At 36.4% G+C, this 21,581-nt stretch overlaps 1 protein-coding gene across 2 annotated transcripts; it reads right to left on the bottom strand.

Moving 5' to 3' along the window:
- Positions 1–5,914: 5,914 nt before the first annotated feature.
- Positions 5,915–21,270, bottom strand: LOC137579952 (uncharacterized). Of its 2 annotated transcripts, none has more exons than XM_068293860.1 (4): positions 21,161–21,270; positions 17,681–17,921; positions 12,535–12,674; positions 5,915–6,192 (listed from the first exon to the last, which is right to left on the bottom strand). In XM_068293860.1, the coding sequence occupies exons 2-4, from the start codon at positions 17,868–17,870 to the stop codon at positions 5,929–5,931; spliced, it is 594 nt and encodes a 197-aa protein (XP_068149961.1). In that variant the 5' UTR covers positions 17,871–17,921; positions 21,161–21,270; the 3' UTR covers positions 5,915–5,928. The 2 variants fall into 2 exon arrangements, with proteins under 2 accessions (XP_068149961.1, XP_068149970.1); XM_068293869.1 differs by lacking the exon at positions 21,161–21,270 and adding an exon at positions 21,021–21,139.
- Positions 21,271–21,581: the final 311 nt, after the last annotated feature.

Genomic DNA, 21,581 nt, shown 5'->3' on the forward strand with positions numbered 1-21,581 from the left:
GGTTAGTTGCTTGCTTGAGAGGAGGGAGATTATGTATTTACAGGCAGATAACTTCCGTTATGGCAAAGTTTTCTTCATTGTTGTTGTAATAAGGTAACTGCCTAGATGATTGCTGGCAATTGTTGACCAAAAGGCCCAAAGGTTGTGGCCCACTTCGTGTGTGTGTGTGTGTGTGTGTTGAGTGTGGGCAAAACTTTATGCTGTGTCAGCTTAGTTTACTCTCTCTCTCGCTTTAGATGAGGCAGCCATTTTGTTTATCTGCATAATAAACTCACCTTAAATTATTGAGGCCCGCATTTTGGACACGTTCAACGTCAACAGCAGAAGCAGCAGCAGCAAACCAAGCCATATTGGCCATTGTTTACACATATGAAAAGGCTTGTGTCAAGCCTGAGGTTAAGTTTGATTTTCAAATTCTATGTATACAAAAGAAAGCTTTCAAAATTTATTTTCCCCTAATTTTCACAATTGGAATTCCCAAAAGAAAAAATCATAAAAACAGAGATTGGGGGTCACAGATACATCCGTATCACCAGGCCAATTAGCTTCTCGAAGAATCGATTCACTCAACGAAATCTATCTTCTTACAATGGAGAAGGCCTACAGAACGCAATCTGTGATGTGGAATTCATCCAAAACTGCAGGCTTCTTACCTTTGTCTCTTTGGAGAGCACAGACGATGAGGCTATCATATCTGTTCATCAATCTGGCCAATCAGCTCTGATGAGGCTGGATGCGTGAATACGTTCCAGATCGGGCCAAATGAGAAAAGCAGTTTACAAAGAGACCACCAATCCATATTAAGAATCGAAATCTGCTCACCTCGAGTCATATAGTTACAAGCAAACTGCTAAGGCAATTCATCAGTCTTCAGTTCATCAAACTTCAATCTCATGCCAAGCGAATACTATTCAACTACTTGCCACTGGTAAGAGACCTCTAACCAATTGCAATCCAATTAACGAATTGGCAAAACCAAGTGTCAATTGAGTTAATAACGCTGCAAAGTAAATTTTGGCCTATTCGGCTTATTATCAAATGCTTTAGGGCATATAAGAATTAAAGTATGCTATACATTTAACTGAAATCGACAAGTCTTTAGGGAAATTAGAGAAAATCGATCATTTATGTATGTACATATATGTCAAGTTGAATCAGGTCTAGGTTGAATTATGCAATGCAGGCAGCAGCAGCCAGCAGCAGGCAGAAGTTAGTAGCTTTTTATAATTTCATATCACCTACTCTTGCATGGACCCAAGAAGTCATAATGTATGCCACACGATTTATGCACATTTTCAATGCTAAAACTTTGAGACTAAGGAAAAGTGGAGAGGAGTATACATATGTACATATGTATGTATGTATGTACATACAAAGGTGGGTAAGGCGAACAATTTTGGTTGACTTAAAAAATTAAATACGGCTCATGTTACATCATTCTGCACATGACATCTATATGTGTACATATCTGTCTGTCTGCCTGTCTGTCTATCTATCCTCGTATGTCTGACTGTCTGTCTTTTGGTTTGTTCAGCTGCCATGATGCGGTTGGTTGGATTTTTTTCCCAATGTTCGTTTTTTTTTTGCTCTCTCTGGTTGTTGTTGTTGTTGTTGTTGCCTGGCATGCAGTCAGAAATGTCACATCACCTTACAACTCCCATTTCCCCTATTCCCATATACCCGAGTGGATGCTTTTGAGCGCAAAATATTATTTAATGCCCTCTGACAGTTGAGTGAAGCAATATCGTTTCACCTGCATAACAGATATATATACATATATATATACCTATATATATAAATACCTTATATATGTACATATACGTATGTAGATTGTAGTGTGTGTATGAAACTCAGACGGATTGCCATTACAGGTGGTAGATAGATTACTTACTTACCATTATTTGCCACTCTCTCCCTCTCTCTCTCTCTCTCTCTGGGCCTCTGGCTCACTCCCTTTCCACCATTTCTGCCATCATCATCTGAGCTAAAAGCGCTTAAATTGGTTGGGCATTTATGGTAGGAAAAGAACAACATTTTTCGGTTGTTTTTCCACGCCTTGTTGTTGTTGACTTTATTTATACCAGTTTGTATACATATACATATGGCGTCCCGGAGAAACTCTTTAATTAAAGTGCAACAGTCATCAAAAAAATAAAAGTTAATGCAACATAACATTTTCAAATGCTCTAAAAGTTTTTCACGAAATATTATTTAAATGTTAGCCTTCATAAATAACAATGAGGAACATAGGATTCCTTCATCAGAATGTCTCATAACAATCCCCTACATTTGAAGTAACTCAGCTTTCCTTTTTAGAATCGATGACGATCACAATTTACAGTGGCGGATCTAGGAAATCTAATAAATCTAATAGCAGTCCAAAATTCCTCTTTTGAAACATAATAAGAAATTTCGGAATGTGCCGTGGATATAAAAATCATGCTCGAATCAAGCATTGTTTATAAGCAAGTACTTTAAGTTACAAGATCCCCGAAAAGTTATAAATACGTTGAAAATAATGAATGTTTTTCAATCCTTTGCATACTTTAATGGGCAAAGTTCCAATTCAACATTAGGCCCTTCAAAGAAACCACCATTTTTGTTTACCACTATCCTTAACTCACCAGTCACAAGGCCTCTCCACAATCCATCAAGACTTACCATGAATCGTCCTGATTTACCACGACTCTCCATAACTCCTTATGATTTAACTCGACTCACCATGGAAACAAGGTGAATAGAGCATAACATAGTCGCTTTCCTAACACAGTTGACAGGTATCTGTTTTTAAATTTGCTTTTTATCGTTTTTGTAGCAATTAAGAATCATTTTTTGTCTGGTTGTTTATTTTCGCTGCGTTTTATGAATTCATTTCTCAACTGCTTACACTTTTTTTTTTTTTGGATCATTTTGTTTTCTGTGTATGCAAATTTCGATTAACTGAAAACTGAGTTCTCTACGGGAAACCAACAATTATTTATTTATTTATTTTTGTGTGCGAATATGCAACTGAATCAGCTTTAGTTTTATTATTTTTTGTTGCTTAACAATAACCAATGGGTTTGGGACCTGCAAAAAGGAAGCATTAAACAAATACACTGAAGTCTCTATTGGTGAAGTGAAACTTAGCATGAACATTTGAATACTCTACAATATACTCTATAAAAATTCAAAATCAAAAGAACAAGAGGTCACGTTCGCGCCACATTAAGGTGTTAATTTATTGGAAAACAATACATTTATTCTTTCATTAATCAATTTAAACAAATTCAATTTCTACTCTAAGCATATAAACATAGCAAATGACAGCACTTGCAAGTTAACGAGTTATAAAAATAACACTTAACGGTCAGATAATTGACAAATTTATATATTGAATTATAGAAAAACCATTGAATCAGAGGTCGTAAATGTATATATATATATTTTAATATCACTGAGCAAATTAAATCAATTGGTAAATGATATAGCAATTATTGAAACACATACACGTATAAAACTTATTTCAGTTGCAACAATTGTGTATCTCTTAATTTAATTTTCAATTAAGCTTGCCCTCCATTCAAATAAAATTGCAAATTTATCAATATGCAATGCAAAAAGAAATAAATATTTTGCGCTCAACAACTTGCTTAAAAAGCGCAAAACAAAAACAGAACATGCAATATATTTAAACAATTTGATCAATTAAAAGCAATTTCAAGAAAATAAAAAACAACAAAATCAACAAACACATGAAGTAGAAGAAAAAAACCAAACAAAAATAATAATGAAACTTTGACCACAAAGAACTTTGTATGCCCTACGGATATATCAACTAGAAAACAAAATTTTTTAAAGTGATATTTGTTAATTTTAAACAACAAAAGGATTAATCAAAAACTTGTTAGTCTCAGCAGTCAAATGAAATTTTAAAAATAAAGACAATTAGCCAAGAATATGATTAATATTATTTATTTAAAAAACTATTTTATATAGTTGTCTGATTTGGGAACCTTATGGAAAAGGTTAATATCTAAGATTTGTGCACAATGTTTGATTGTTCGCCCTTTATAGGTAGGTACGTATGTAGTCAAAGAGGAGATCTTTTCATTTTTGACGAAATGAATATACCCTTTTTTGCAAGCATATAAAAAATACTAAATAAAAATGCAATTTTCCGATGCAAAGTCTTGAGCGTCGACTAGTCTATACCCTTCAATTCTTAGCCAACGAATCTGGCTCACTTTAATTTATCTGAAACTTCAAAAAATTTAAAGAAACTATGTCTATTAATTCATATTTCTGTGTAACTAAATTGCAACCTTAGCCAAGTTTAAATGATGTTCCAACTAATAATGCTTCAATTTCAATTGTTATTGCCAAGAAATATAATGTTGGTTTTTTATGCACACTCTTGTACGCAAAGTGTAACCTCTCGACATATTTTTTGGGTCGGCTTTATATTCTCACTTCGCCATTGCCTGCACACAAATTGCCCACCAATGGACCAATGGACAGCTTTTTCACTCCACTTGGACTTTACTTGCCCTGCATATCGTCTCGCCCAGGTTTTTTCGTTTTCGACTTTGTGTTTTGTGTTCTGCTCGTGCAGATTGAATGAAATTTCACGCTGAAAATCACATTGTTTACCAGCGAAACAATTGCACGACTATGGGCAAAAGGCACAAATGGTAAAAATCAAAAGATAACCTGCGAGTGCACAAGGCGAAAAGCAGCAAACAAAAAAATACACATAGAGAGAGAGAGAGAGAGAGAGCAGGAAGAAAACTGCCCATTCGAGCTGGATTGGTTTGGTTTGACTTCGTTTGGTTGTTGTCGCATGTTGCATGTTGATTCCCCCGCCCATTTTCCAACTATCCATTCTGTCTGTTCTTTGGTTTGCCTTTGCCACGCGCTTTTGGCGCTGATTGCAGGCAGTCATAAAAATCGCAAAACGCAAAATTCGTATGCCATTAAAACATAACCGACTAAATGAATATCCTTTTGCAGCTAAAAAATTATGTTTAACGGATTGGTTTTCCTTATTATTGTAAATACATATATAAATATATATAAAGAAAAGTAAGTTTGTTGTGGAAAGGAACGCACGAGAGTCTAAAGAACCCAAGCAAGAACTTACAATCCACGGAAGGACACACAAATAACTGAAAAAAGGCACGAACTTTTGACCTCAGAGTCTGAATCATTTGCCTCGAAATATGAGCACCATTATTATGTATACCCAGCGTTTGACAGCATTTGCCATAAAAAAATATATGCCTAAACCATTCATTATTAAATTTCACTTAATTTCGGGTTTCAAGCAATCTATGCTCTAAAAAGTATGCTATATATGTAGAATTAAAGTATTTTGTTTTTAAATTTAACACAGATTGTACAATTTTGCGCTTAAAAAACTATTTTAACTGCGTACAAAAACTAAATACAGCACCCTTCAAAAACTATGTAAAGGACGAACATTTATTGAACTTAAGACCTCGAAAATGTTAGCCTGTGTTATTAGACTAAGTACGTAACTAACGAACTGTAAAAGGTATGCAAATTGCTTTAAGTTACATTAACTTACCGATTTGTTTATCTAACGACTCTATTACCAATTGATCTGGAACCAAATAATGAAGTAGAATTTCTTCACTTGTGCATTAAAATGCTGGAGTACTTAAGCGGCTGGATATGCTCGGTTCGCCAAAGAGAAAACAAAACCCCCTTAACTCATATTGGTTGGCACTTGGCAGCTTCCGTGTCCGCGCTGAACGGACACTTAATGGTCTCATTGCGGAGCATACCGGTGCACGCCAGGCAACCCCGTTGGCCAATCAACCGGATTGCCATTGGTTTGTGGCCAGTCCACAAATTTATGATTTCCTTTTCAATTGTTTTTAAATGCATTTTTATTTATACACTCGGTCGCTCTCTGTCTTTCTCTCAGAATGGACAGCACACAGTAACGATTTGTGCCATGTCATAGCACTGACCCTCCGCTGTGCACATCTGTTGACGAGTATTGTATCCGTTGGCGTTGGCATTGCCATTTCCGTTTCCGGTGGATCGAGATCGAGACACGCTGCTGGTGCTGCTGCTGCGGCTTCTCCACCAACTGCTGTGATAAACATCTGTGACACTCAGACCATAGCTGTCCATTAGCCAGTTCTGCAAGTCGATTGGAAAACTCTCATACACTTCTATGTGCTGCAATAAAAATTGTCAAGATTATTAAATTAGTAACTTGGTAAGAAGTTGCTAAAGGGTTACTAAGAGAGAGAGAAAAAGAGGGGGGAGAGAGAGAGAAAGATGTGCAAAAGAATCTGATGAGAATTCTGGTTCTACCATTGCCAAGGAAACTGCACGATTATTTCCTTTTGCTGTTTTTTTTTTTTTTTCTTTTTCTACTCTCTTTATTGTACGGAAATTAATTTCCGGTGCAACGCTGCGTATGAGCTATGCGATATTTACCAGCAATTACAAGTGCAAAATGAAATTAATAAAACGAGAAAGAACGTTGAACAGAGCAAAGCGGCGTGTGAGGAAGAGTGAGCGGAGGGGTTAGGTAAAAAAAAGTAATACTAAAAAGGTAGCAGAAAACAAGCAGCGATAAAAATGTGCAAGTTTGTCAACTAATTAAAAAGGGAAGCTGGTTTAAAGCAAAAACGGGGTCCAACTCCTAAGAACAGGGACATGGCAAGAAAAGGGGCAAAGAGGAAGAAACACAAAGAGAGAGAAAGAGGTGGCAAAAAGAACATTGGCAACTTAATTGAAAGCTGCAGTAAACAACGTCAAAGCAGTTAAGCAATGTTCTTACATACATATATTTATATAAACTTATACATACATATATAGCTAAAAGTATATGTACATACTCAATGTGTACATAAAACTATATCAAGAGGGCTGATTGATAGATTGAGCAGAGTTTGCAACTGGACAGAGATTATAGTATTTTAGTTGATTCAAGTTAACTTCAAAATAGTTATTTGCCTAGTTTTTAGACTCAACTTTTAACAGCAATGCTTCGTATTAGCTCTGTTGAATCCTTTGCATTCTGCCACCACTGATAAAGAGTTCTCTTTTACCCAATTTTCAATCGTTTGTTTAACCTTATCTTTATTAAGTTTTTATAGTTAATGTATTCAATTTACACAGAGTCTAATGATCTATTTAATTTATTGAATGGATTGTACTGAAAATTGATTTGTTTGGCTTTCTAAAACAATTCCACCAATTCGAAAAATCGCTTTGGTTGTTTTCAATTGCGAATCAAATTTCGAACACTCTTCAATGAGCCCCCCCACCGTAAAGTATAGTTCAAATTGCAGTCGCCCCATACCCCTTGAACACCTAGGCACCTAGTGCAACGTCCATCCACAAAGAGTGTTGAGTGTACTGCATTTCCCTGTGTTTGTGTCGTCAGAGCAAACGGGTAAATGTTGGGTTTCGTTTGCCTATGCAAAGAGCTGCCGTCCCTACTCCTAGATAGGGGGTAGATGGAGGGTACTAGCACAACAATGAACTATAAATTTACTAGTCAAATTTAAACGGGCTTATTAAATATGCTTACGAAAATTGAATTTCACACGATATACACACGGAGAGCTAGATAGAGAAAGAGCGAAAGGCAGAGAGGAGCGAGAGACACTCTTCCATACATTGATCAAAAATAAACATAAACAAATCTCATCCTGGTTTCTGGTCTTCATGCCCATCCTCTGGTTGTATCCCTGCCTCTCTGACCAGTGAGGAGGCTAATTAAATTTGCCAATTAGACAGACAAACACACTTGAGACCAGACAGAGATGAGGAGTCGAGTTCAGTTGAGTCGAGTCAACGGATGCAAAGTGCCTTCCCCGTCTCCCTTGCCGCTCTTACAGAGTGCAATGGATCATTTTCGGCGAATCGAGCATTAAAGTTAATTAAAAATACATAAAATATACTTATCGTCATACTCCCCTCCCCTACCCCTCTCTAATGTGACAATGGGGTGTGACTTAATTACAAGAACAATACATATAAACACACATACACACACACACACACACGAGCCGAAAGAAAAGAAAAAGCGAAACTGTCACAGAGTTTTCAACGCTGAAAAATGTTGCTGATGTAAAATGAAAAATGTTTGATAATTATGCCAACGGTTTTTCTCTCCCACTCTGTTTCTTTACCAGAATCAACAGAGAGAAAAATTTAAAATAACATAATTATTTTTGACAAAAAAAAAATAAAAAGACATGCTCTTGCTCTCTCACTCTATGGTTGTCTCTTGTGCTCAGGGATGGTTTCACTAGCGATGCAGATGGATCAAGAATATTCAAATATATTTGATTCCTGATTTCTCTAACGTCTGGAAGGTATGGTGTTTATGTATGTAAATATATAGTATATATGTGTGTGTTGTAATCACACGACTTAAAGAGATTTACCAAAAATCGAAGGGAAACGCAATAAGTTACCTATTTAAAATACAAAATTTACAGTCGGAACCTATTGAATTTAACTTTCTATTAACTAATTTTTAATTTTACTTCTTCTTCAATTACCCGCGATTCCGAGAGAACCGCTCCTGAAAAATCTATATGATATGGCAAAGAGGAAGCAATAAAAAGTAGCGTAGTGATAAATATGCTTCAAGCAGCTGACTTTCGTCCTTCTCTGTGCCACCAACAACATCTTCATTTTCGTCTTCTTTCGGTTTAGCCTCGTAAACGTAATAACTCAGAGAAACAGTAAGCAAAATTTGAAGAACCGACAAAGAAAAAAAAACCGGAAGACCCTTGAAAAATTCTTTGTTGCTCTGTTTTTAAAGCACACGCATAAATAAAAGGCAAATTATTGAACCTACATAAAGTTGCGAAATCAGCAAGATGATGGCACAAATGGTAGACGGAAGGTGAAGGGATAGCAACAGCCGGGACGGACGGCATGATTGAAGGCAAGGGCAAGCGGTGCTCATCATGGCCCAGAGCTTTGCCAAACAAAACACTTTTCAATTAAGCAACTTGTCAGACAACGGCTACTGTGAAGGGGCGCAACGTCACGCCCATCGAAAGACCCAAAGGCAAAAGGTTTAACAGACAGCTCTGCACACACACACACACACACAGATTTAGATCTACACACACACACACATTTTACATACATATATATATAAAATAATGCCAAAGGGAAGAAGCCAAAGGGAATATGCCAAATAAATAGAGGCGAAAGTAAGAATATAATTTTTATTTAAATAGACTAAAATGATACCCTTTACAATAGACCATAATCTAGAAATGTATATTAGACCCGTTTTTAGCTGCTAAATATTAATAAGCTATAATTCCTTCAAACTTTTTTTTCATTCTGAAAATCTATTATCTATTAGTATTAATCAGCATGACTACGAAATTTTGCAATTACTTTTCCTGGAAAAGGATAAAAGAAATAAAAGAAAGTACTTTCTAAGTTGGTTTGTCTTTTTTTTTTTTTTTTGGTAACAAAATCATTTACAAGCGATAACTTAAATGCCTTTGGGGCACAAAGGGTATTAGAAAATGTAAAACGTACGAAAAATTCCTGGCATACTTTTCGGCGCAAGCATATTTACGTTGCATGTATTTGCCGCTAACGAGCTGAAGAATTATGACTCCATTAGGCGAAAGCGAAGGCGAAGGCGACGCTAAAGCATGGGCAATGGCATCAGCATTGGCATTGGCAGTGGCGGTGGCAGCGACAGCGGCAGTGGTAGCAGCAGCGGATGGACACAAAAGACCTACGAAAAAGTTAGGCCTCAGTACGTACGTATGTACATACATATGTACATACATACATGTATATAGTTAGACTCAAAGTTGCCTGCTCCATGGAGCCAATGGCTAAGGAAGTGACGCCATTTTGTGCAGATTACGCTTTGATGAACTTGTCGAGTGGGAAACGAAGAAAATGAAGATGAAGCTGGGCTAAAGCTGCGCTGCTCTGGCTTATAGTATATGTGTGAAACGAAAATGATGGCAAAGCAGTAGCAGCAGCAGCAGCAGCAACAACAGCAGCAGAAGAAGACGAAAACGAAGACGTAATGACAACGTCAACAAGATGCCAACAGATTGAATTTACAGAACAAACAGTTTTCATTTGCAGTTGAATTAAGCAAAGTAATCCCTAGTGTACATTTTTCTTGCTTTTGGGCTTCTTGTTCATACCACTCCAATTCATCCCATGCCACACACTGTCATACACTGAGAATGGCCGCATTAAAGCCAACCAAACAGTGTCTTCTGCAACATCCGAAGATCTCTTTCTATCTCTTCCTCTCTCTCTCAGGCTCTAGCTCAGGAATTTTCCCTTCAAAGTGGAAACCAAGTTGGCGTGAAAATTGCTTAAATCGACAACAGCCAACTTGGCCAACAGTTTTTCAAATTAAAAGTAAATAGCTTAATATCTCAATTGCCATACAAGACATTTCCGTTCCCGTTAAAGACCATTGAGGGAACACAGCTGCGTTTTCCTTATCAATATGAAATATTTAAAAACGCACCGAAAACAAAACAGAAACTTCATATAAAACCCAACAACCCAAAGCCACATTTGGGGAGAGAGTCGCACATAACATTGTCTTGGCTCTATGTGTTCACACTGTTTTCTGTCCTTATTGTCAGTTCGCTGCTGCTTGTTGCTTGTTGCTTGTGTTGTGCCCGAATGTTACTTTGCATAAAATTTGCATTTCTTTTCGTTTCGTTTTGTCGACAATCTAAAAATTTAAAGCAGATGTCTCTGGGCCACAGCGATTGCAAAATGCAATCGACTCTCCCTTTAGTCCCCAATCCCTAAAGGCAATTGCAAAATATTCAAATTTTTTCCTCTCTCTCTCTCTCTCTCTCTCTCTGTCTCCCTCTTTCTCTCTCCTTCTCTTGGTTTCTTGCCTGATAAAAAAGAAAAAATACAAGCAAATCCATATACTAGAAAGGCGTCCTTTCTCGGCCGCTTGGCTCTTCTATTTATGCCAGCGATAATTAGAAACTTTTCATGCAGGCTATATATGCATTCTGCTGCTGCTGCTGCTGCTGCTATCTCCATTTGCCTTCATAACCCTCTTATGACACAATCAAAGGCACTAAGCACCTAAAAGCAGGCTAGGTTTCATCATCAAATTGCTTTTGGTTTCATCAAAGTGCAGCATGTGTGTATACACTTGCGTGTGTCTATGCGTGTGTCTGTGTCGGTGTCTGTTATTCGATGATGTGATTATGGTCCAATACAATGAATTTTCAATCAATCTGATTATGGCCATATTGGTCCGAAAAAGTGCAAAATGATAGCAGAAATATGAAAATTGTTTCACAAAACACTGATGGAAACTGTTTTTCGCACTTTACGAAAATTAAGTAGAAACAAGACCAACTTTAAAATTGAATGCTTCCAGCTGCACATGAAGCTATCTGACGTCTTGAAAACTTATAATTTTTATCTATTTATGTCCATTCTTCTTCTTTTAGACTACAGAATGTTATTGCACAAAACGGAGAATATTTCAGATCTATAAAAAGAGAATCCTTTAAACTAAACCAATCGAGCTCTATTTCGCAATCGTTTTGAACTGATGTTCAATTTTGAATGAAAAGTAATCTTTTTTCTTCTCTTAGACTATCAAACAATACTAACACCAAAGGGAATCATATCTATCCCCTTTTCGATAACGTTTCAAATGAAAATCAATGTCGATTTTGCATACCGAAATGACGTGGAATGTCTTCCCATCTGGGTTCCCTTCCTTTTTGTTTTTTGTTGTCTGACTGATTCTTTAGTCCATTGTATCACTTGTTCTGGCATCGATTATCAATAATGTGTTTGCCAGGACAAACAATTTAAACTACTTCATTTCAAATATTTACTCGAATAGTCTTAAATTTTGTTGTTGAAATAAGTATTCAAATTTCAAAAGAATCTGGTTTTGATGACCATTTTCTATGTGTAATTTGAACGAGAACGACAGGAAATAGTAGCCCTTAAGGTTATCTTCTAACAAATCAACACAAATCATCCTCAGAATGGAAGCTTAGCAAGGATTCATATTACTACCAGCTGACTTTCCACAAAACACTTTAAATGTATTACAATTTGCACACTGTTTTACGCTCCTCATGAAATTCATGTTGTCTTGGCAAGGGGAGTCTGTGGAAACAAAACTAATTCCTTTCATTCAGCTTTAGTCTGATTGTTTTCAACCATTTGTGTCGACTGTTGACTACTGATGGCATGCCCCTTGGCTGTAAATGAAATCCTGTGGCAGCGGAGCGTGCCCACCAAATGGTCACGTGCTCATACTCCAATCTTCCCTCTCCACTTTTTGACTTTATCCCAAAAACCCGAAGTGGCTCTTTCACTCTGACAGATATCCGGACTAAAGTTAAAAATGCCAAAAGTTAAGCAACAACAGCAACCTGAAAAAAATGTGCTCGTGATTTATGTTCGACTGGCCTTTATCTGCTCTGTATATGTATGTATATAGGTATTTGTATATTCCCTTTCGATATAGATGAAGCAGGAATCTCTCTCTTTTACCTGAAATTCATTTGCCATTGCGGCCAACCAATTGGAGTTTAGCTCCTCCATCAGCTCATCCTCGTGTATCGTCTCCATATCCAAAAAGTTGCCAGAATTTATGGCCAGGGCTAATTGGTAGAGCAAAAAATTGCCGCGTTCTGGAAACAAAAAAAATTAAGAAAAAAGGAAAACAAAACTTGGCTTTTAAGTGTCTGCTTCAAGCAAGAAATTCAATTTAACAAACTAAGAAGAACGAGGAAAAAAGAAAAATGGGAAAATGAAGACAAAATAAAAAAAAAAATGAAGGAAACGCACACTCTAAACTCCAAGTCCAGTTCCTGTTCCTACTCCTGCTCCTGCTCCTGCTCCTGCTCTTTCACTTGGATCTTGTTGTTTTCTGTTTCTATGCCAGGTCTGGGTCTGAGGCCCAAGTAAGTACTTGAGTAGCCCAAAGTCACTTCACCGCATGTTTTGTTCTCAGATTGCGCGCGTTAAGCATTTTCTTAGACTTTAACTAGCTACTTAATGTCAGTTAAGTGCATTTCCCATAAAAAATTCAACGAGATAAGCAGAGAAAGAGACAAAGGGGGAAATTAAACAATCTCAGTATTGAACATATGTACTCCTGCAAGGTGCAGCTCAAACTCAATGTCAGAATAAAGGAAAAAATTGTGAATCCTGTCAAATGACTTTTTCATTTACATTTACAAAAGTAAGAAACTGACAAGTTCCTAGGGCATTCGTTTAGGTATTTGGTCATAGCAACTGATCTCTGAAATAATTTACAATTCCTTTTATGTAGGTCACCAGGGACAGAAATCATGAGCTGCAAAAACACTCAAGGACAATCGATCTGCTTTTATTGTTTGAAATGAATTCAAATTGTCATGAAATTTGTTTGACTCCACCAAGACTGTCATTTTCTAATTCCAACGATAGTTCCATCTCTCACATGACGAGATGTCGCATTCTATGTACATATGTATATACTGCTGTTGGTAACTATATGGAGTCTCCTTTCAGGTGACTGTGTGATTGCGATTGGCAAATGTTCACATGAATCTTTGATAAGCGTATCAAATTGCAGTCATTAGACAAGTTGCCATTGCCGTCGCTGCTGCTGCTGCTGTTGCTGTTGCTGTTGCCATTGCCATTGCCATCGATGGACAAAGACAAACAAAGGCAAGTAACTAAATGGCATTATTTTGATGGCAGCTGGCAATCAATTGAACGTTTAAGAATAATACAAATGAACACAGAAAACGAAAAAGAGAGAGAAAGTAAGATAGGGAGATGAAAACAAAGATCTATATACACGGAAATGAACTAAAGAAAAAAGAAATCAAATTGTGTTTTCCCCCATCAATACAAAAAAATGGAATAAGTTGTTGATTGAAAAACAAAAATAAGTACAGGTAGAAAGAAAACGGCTACTATTAGAAAAAGGGTTTTCCTCTTTTCCTACTAAAACGGGCCAACTAAATAAATGTTTCTTATTTCCTGAAGATAAATAGTATCTAAATATTCTCTGAAATGTTAAAATTACATGTTCAAATATAAATTTTCTGCTGAAGATTGCTAAAAAAATCTTTTTAGACCTGTTTTTTTTCTGAATCGTTTTTTAAATACAAAAAAAAAAGTTTATACACCTCAGCCAATCGATGTTGCGATATCGGTTCAGACAATTTAATTTGGAATTCAAAAACAGGAACAAGTCTAATTATTTGTTTATTTTTAGCAGCTTATAAACAAATAAATATAAAAATATAAAAATTAACCATCTATCTAATAGAATTTTCAACTGTTAGTAAACTATTTTTAGTTCGTTCTCAAAATGATATTAATTTAAGTCTAGTTCAAAATTAAGAAATTACGAAAAATTAAAGTCTTTAACTATATTAATCGATTAACTATTAGGTTTACAAAATACAAAGATATTACCTGATCTACTAGAGATATATTTTTATTGTATATTATTAGAGCCATTTGTAGGATTTAAAGAAAGTTTAAAATTTGAAACCCTAAAAAAGGAAGGATGAAGGATAACAACATTTACAGATTTTTAACTATTTTGTATTACTTTAACCGAAGTTGGGACAACAAAGATATACATGCATATATATTTAAATTAAAGCAAAATAAAAGAGGAACACAAATGCAGGAAAAATTTGAAATTTAATTTCACTTTTTCAACTAATTTCAAGTGTGGTAGTTCTCGTTCCAATTCAAAGTATGTGTGTGGGTGTGTGAGTTTGAATCGCTTTGAAATAAGTTGCGCTTAGACGAGTGCCGAGAGTGTGTGCCTGCGAGTGGTGCAGCTGTGCCACATAGTGTGTGTCTGTGTGTGTTTATATACACACACACGCACCACAGAAAGTACATATAGAAACAAACAAACAAACTGGCTAAATAAGTTTTTCTCTTCTCTCTCGACTGCTGCTGCCACGTCAAAAGCACGCACATTACGCATACGCCGCATTGACGTTAATCATACGCCATGTTTAACGCACCGCAAAAACTTTTCACAGCTTCACTCTCGGTAATAAATCACATTTTTAAGTTGAAAGATAAAACAAAAAAAAAACCAGCGAAAAAAAAAAAAAAAAACACCAAAATAAAGAAAGTGCAAACGAGAAAGCCAAAATAAATGCGACAACTGACCCAAAATGTCAGGCGAAAAAAAAAAGAAATCAACGGAAGGAAAAGCAAAAGCGAAAGTTGTTGCTGCTGCTGCTGTTGTTTTGCTTTATGTATGCCAAGTTGAAATTGCAGTGAGAGGAAAATATTTGCCCAGCATTCACGTGACCACTAGAAATTTGCATTTTAATGGCTGGCCTGGCATTTCCACTGAGAGATGGAGGACGAGTACGAGGACGAGGAAGAGCAGCGTTGATGTTATGAGTAGGCGTGGCAAAACAAAATGTGTTAAGTGTTAAGTCGTTGCTGCTATTGTTGTTGTTGCTGTAGTTGCTGCTGCTGTTGCTGTTGTCGTCGCTTAATGATGCCAAGAATAAACTTAGCTCACACTCTGAACCAGACATAAGAAATGGTGTGTTTGCAAGTGTGCAAATGTGTGTGAGTGTGTGAGTTGAAAACAAAAACAACAACAGCGCGTGACAAATGACACCAGTGACATCAAAATGCTGCTGCTGTTGCAACGGAAACTAGCAGCAACAACATACACACAGCAAGTAGACAGGCAGGCAGCAGCAAACAGAGGGCACCAACAACAAGAGGGCATAAGGCAACAGGAAAAGCATGAAGCTCTAGGGCGAATGAACGCTTTGCACTCCCTCTCCTTTGCTCTCTCAGTCTCAGTCTCTGTCTCTGTCTCTGTCTCTTTCATTTTACTTGTCAGCAGCAAGCGGATACAGCAATTGTCAACTGGAACTGAAGCAACACCAAACCAGCGACAGCAGCAACGGAAAATAAAACTAGAAGAAGAACGACTAAGCCATAATAGTGTCACACAACACAGCAAACACACTTAACGCACAGCAACGAATGATAAGAGCAGCTCCCTGCACAGTGTTAACTAACTAAAATAGTTAACAAATCATACTAACTAAGTAGCACACTATATATTTAGTAACACAATGATTCACCTTGGTACACACTCGACATTTATTTTATTTTTAACCACTCACTTATCTGGCGCCCTCTTGAGGTTTTATCAACTAGATTTAGCAATACTTTCATACATTTAATTTATATATTTTTAGGTTTTAACATACAGCTGATTCAGGCATAAATATTAAGACAATAAATATAAAAGTATCACAAGGACCAAATTCTTTCCATGAATAAGTGAACATTTCAAGTATTTTCGCTTAACCGAAAGATGAGACCAAGCCAAACAAAATTATCAACAAAAAGCCACATATGTCTGTTATACTATTTAAACTAAACGCAACTGCATAAATAGTCTTCTTAACTATCATATTGGCAAATTGTTTCAATTTTTGCCAAGAAGCAATGATATGAAGAGAATAGAGTAAGGGATTCGCTTCGGTGTTCTTGAATGACTGTGCCTATAACGTTTTCTGTTCTCTTTAGTTCAGTTCTGATGCTTCTATTCCTGCTGCTCTTGTGATCCTGCTATCAACTCCAATTCCAGTTTCTAGCTGCCACTAGGACCCTTAGTGCATGAAACACGCGAATAGCACTTGAGTTATTTTTGGGGGTAAGTGCAAAACTAGCTCAACTAAATACAGCAACGAAACGAACGAAATACCAATTACGCTTCGGTACATAGAACGTTGACACACACACTCACACACAGACGAACCCTGTCCGCAGCCAGTGTGTGCCCTCCTGTCACTGCACTGTGGGGTGTACTGCCCTTTTATGACCATGTCAGTCAATTTTAGAAGAGCTTATAAAATCGAAATACGTTGATGCCGATTTATAGATAAAAGCGAAGTGCATTCGTGATTCCTAGTCCCCATTCCTAGTCCGAGAAATTTTTAGTAATAAAATTTTAAACTTAAACTTTTATATACTTTAGGCACTATATTCTTATTATTATGTAAAATATTATCAAACAACTCCTAAAAATAGTTTTGCCCAGATAATCGTTTTGCTTCTTATGCGATGATTAACTTCAGCATTCGAATAACTATATTACAATTCAATTTGTAGGTCTTTGGAATTTGACTCCCTTGAACAAGGAGAAAGTAACAAAAGAACTTAATAAGTTAGCCTTGTACTATCGTAGATCTGTGATGTCAAAATTCAGTGAGTCTAAGCGACCGTCAAAGAAAAACCTTAATTTTAGGGAAAGTTATAAAAAAAAGGCACAAAAAACAACATCAATGCTAAAGGATGTATTTGGAGGTTTTTGCAAGGCGGAAGTGGGGGACAGTGCTTGAGGTGTATTGGATGCGGAATCAAAAGATAATAGTCGACAGTCTTTCTTTAAATTAAAATAGAAATAAAAGCTCCAATTTGGCGCTATTCAATGGAAAATTCGAAAGCTGGCTAAAGACTACTTAAACAATTAAAACAAGTAAATAGTAATAGTAAATATTATTGCTAGAATGGGATTTTAAATTTAAATGCTCTGACTATCCCACAGTGCACTGCGTATGGGTGATAAACAAAGTTAATTGCAGCAACCAGAGAGCAGAGTGGGCACGGGAAAAGGTGCTATTAATGCGCTTACCTGCTGCGGGCACGGCGGCCAGTATATGTTGTGCTGGTGTCAGTTCAAGTGTATCCCAACTGCCACCAGCTACGCCCCATCCAGCTGCTGCTACTCCTCCTCCTCCACCTGGTCCAACCAGCCATCCTTCATCATTCCAAGCAGCTGTTAATGAAGCAAACACCGAGACCAAAACAAAAAAAGGCTTCATTCTATTGCTTTCTCCTTTCCCTTTGTTGTTTTTGGCACCACCTTTGTTTCTCTTAAAAAAAAAAAACAAAAAAATAGAAACAGAGAATTGTTTTAAATTCCACTAACGGCAAATTCTTAATACAATAAAGAGCTATTACTATTGTGTGCTCTTCAGAAGAGAGCGGCCCCAGAGGGCATAAACAACACAAAGACGGCCAATGCCTGCTGCAACTGTCTAGTGCTTAAAAAAAACTGTATAAGAGGGGCGCCGACCTTTTGCTCCTTTGCCGTTCCTTTCCGTTTCTTGGTATTCCACCATGGTCAGGCATTCGAGGTGTTTTGCCAAAATGAAATTTAATTGAACTTAATATTCTATAAAATCCTTAAATGTATGTAATATGGCAACAGACCGTGTGACATCCCAGAAAAGGTTGCAAGTAGTCCATCGAAGTTGTCAGTTGCAGAACTCGTGAGTTATGCAAATGCAACTCTTTGTTTTACAAACTGTTTAACACCTTTGTACAACGGGGTCCTGGCCCCTTTGACCTTTCAATAGACCTGGTCAGATCCATGTGTGCGACGAAAGATTAAGTTACTAGTCTAAAGGGAAACCCAAGCAAGTCAGCGACTCTCAAACCTAGAGTTCAGAATTTGTAACCTTTGCTTGTACTTTTGTTCATACATAAATTCACATTCGTAAACCCTTTAATTAATATTTTTAAAGATTTTTATACATAATTCGTAATTTTCGAAAGAAGTGACTCAAAATTACCACAGAAAAGACTATGAAAAGTTTGTACCAAAATGGCTGTATTCCAGTGATATAGATAGACAGAGAGAGAGAAAGAGAGAGAGAGAGAGAGAGAGATAGAGAGAAGGAGAGAGATTGAGAAAGATGGAAAGAATAGAATTCAACTTTCTCATTCTTGGCTTTAACCCCATTCGCTTGACAGGCAGCATAGATTGCCTGCCACTCTTGTTGTTGAGCTTATTAACGCTTCACTTGGCCAATTTCCACAACCACTCCCACTTCCATTTACTCCACTTCACTCCAATCTATTCACCCACAACTTTGCCTACCAATTTGATTTCTCCCGTTGTCTATGGCAGACAGCTGCACACAATGAAGAGCAAAAAAAACTATATACATATATATATATGTATATATACATACATATAGAAAATATAGGTATATATCCTTTAGGTTGCCTTTCTTAGTCAGTTGCCCGTTGCCATTGTTAGCCGCCATCAATTGAGCAATTTGAATGGCAGCATCAGCATCGTCTAGCTGCTTCTTGAAGATTTATGAGGTGAAAGAAGAATCAGACTCTCTTCAAGCGATTTAATTGAATGAAATCAACAATTAAGTAGCTTAAAGGAGAATAAAAAGAAATATGGCTAATTTAATGCATAAAACGAGCAATTTAATTTAAAAAAAACAAAAAGTGCTTAAAATATGAATGGAAGTGGTGGTAGTAGTAGTATTAGTCTCAACTAAAGTGCTTTTCTCGACAACAAATACAAGTGAAAAACAAGAGCTTCAGACTTCAGAGAAAGCATTAGGAAAACAAATTCTCCACCATCCTTTCACAGGATAGCAACTCAATAGTCTATGTGAATGTCTCGCCGTTGGCTCCTTCGCTACGTCTACATCTCCTGCTCATGCTCCTGGCATGCCACACAACAGACGCTAACTTGCCATAGTCACGACACAATACTTAGTAAGTGGGTGTTCTTAGGGTTGAGGTTGGACATTGTCCCTGACAAGAAAACAATCCAATTGCATAAGCCAATTCATATTGATATGGCCAATTTGTAATTTCAATTACAATAATCAACTTTTGCCTATAAGTATGCTATTGAATTTTTTTCTTCCCTCAAGTCCGGTAAGTGAAAATCGATGTAAGTACCAAACTAAACAATTACTTATCGTTTCGATTCAACTGCAAATCCGATCCCACAACTTAAAAGACGTCTTGGAATAATGTCTATGTCCATCCGGATGTATTCATAGCTTATCTCACCCAGGTTATTATTCGCATAAATACCAATACGATTTGCACCGGCGAACGGACTCAGCTTCTCGAAAGCGTCTCTATTTTATAATACTCTCTGTATGGTAAAAAAAGCTCTTCAATAGCAATATGAACACTTCAGAGTTATTGAAGTACAGATAATTACACATATATGTACATGTGTATATTTGTTCCCAAATCAGATCTGGGTAAAAAAGAGATAAATTTACCCCCCAATAGTATGCAATACCAAATAAAAATGTGCACTATAAAGACATTTTGCAATGTGCTATAGCTATAAACCATAAACTGTTTTAAAACTAATTCAATCAGTGGCTATTCCAGGTCCTATATATCGAGCTTATAGCCGTTTGGAAGGTAAAATATCGTTCATATGTGGGGAGAATGATGATTTACCATTGGACACAACTAACTCTTGATGCTTGAAGATTGGCAAATTTGTAAATGCTGGCTTACTGTAAAAACACCTTATAAATACTTTGAACTTTTAATAAACCCATGGAATCCTCATAAACGATTGTTGAAACAATCGAATGTGTTTCTCTCAAAAGTTTCCATAAATCTTTTAACATTTTCATCATTGATGGTGACATTTTGTTTTTCTTTTTTTTTGCCTTTAAAAAAAATGAAGTAAGTAAGACGTCTCGCCGACTTTAGTATACCATGCAGCAGGTAAAACAAATATATATATGCACACGTGTTTCTAGCCCGATTTTAATCAAATTTGGTAGATCGGTAGAAATGAATAAGACTAAGCAGTTTCGTTTGTCAAAAAAAGGAATGCAATCGGTTTTTTTTAACTATGGAGGCGGTTGTGGGTGTGGCAAAAATTTTAAACAAACTCGATAACTGTACATCTTACTCGAGTCTCTCTCGAGTGGTGGCTCTAGCTCTTATAATCTTCGAGATCTACTGGTTCATACGGACGGACAGACATGGCTAGATCGTCTCGGCTGTTGATGCTGATCAAGAATATATGTAGGTATGTATGTATTTACCTTGTGGGGTCGAAAAAGCTTCCTTCTGCCTGTTACATACATTTTAGCGACTTTAATATACCTACTATTTTACCCTATGGGTGCATGGTATAAAAAGAAAAATAAGAAATGGACGTGAGTGTTTGTTTCGCCTACCTGTTATTTTCTTCTCTCTTTTTGTGGGTATTGCAACATAAAATTTAATTTCACACCTGACTATCTCTTTATTACGAGTTCATCACGCACACACACACACACATACACACACACACAAAGAGGATATTGTATGTACATACATATATAGAATTGTAGGTATTTGTACCGTTAAATGTGGCGTCAACTGCCGTTACTTTTAATTGTTACTGCCAAAAATGCTAACGCTCGACTGAACAACCTATAAAAAAAACAAAAAGCAACCAAAACAAATATACAAAAAATACAAACAAAATAACATGAAAACTGACAAAATAAAAATCAGACTTTGATTTATCACTCAAAGTTTGTATACCCTATAAAAAATCTTAAAAAATATAGGCAAATATTTTCGACATGATTATTATTTAACAACGTTGACAAAAAACAGATTCACATTTAATTAAATAGAGTTTATGACTAAAAATTTAATTTTCAATGCATAATTTTAAGAACCGACATAAGAAAACATTCGACGATATATTTTTGAGTTTTTAGAAGAACAAATTTTTGTTTTCATAAGAA

This window comes from Drosophila tropicalis, unplaced genomic scaffold, assembly GCF_018151085.1.
Source record: "Drosophila tropicalis isolate 14030-0801.00 unplaced genomic scaffold, ASM1815108v1 contig_1190, whole genome shotgun sequence".
NCBI classification, from domain to species: Eukaryota; Metazoa; Arthropoda; class Insecta; order Diptera; family Drosophilidae; genus Drosophila; species Drosophila tropicalis.

Bases quoted from the DNA above. Each gene is read 5' to 3' on its own strand.
- LOC137579952 (XM_068293860.1), bottom strand. From the start codon at position 17,870: ATGAAGCCTTTTTTTGTTTTGGTCTCGGTGTTTGCTTCATTAACAGCT. The intron at 12,675-17,680 runs GTAAGCGCATTA...TTTTGTTTCCAG, and splicing joins GGCCGCCGTGCCCGCAGCAG to AACGCGGCAATTTTTTGCTC. The intron at 6,193-12,534 runs GTAAAAGAGAGA...TTTTTATTGCAG, and splicing joins CAATGGCAAATGAATTTCAG to CACATAGAAGTGTATGAGAG.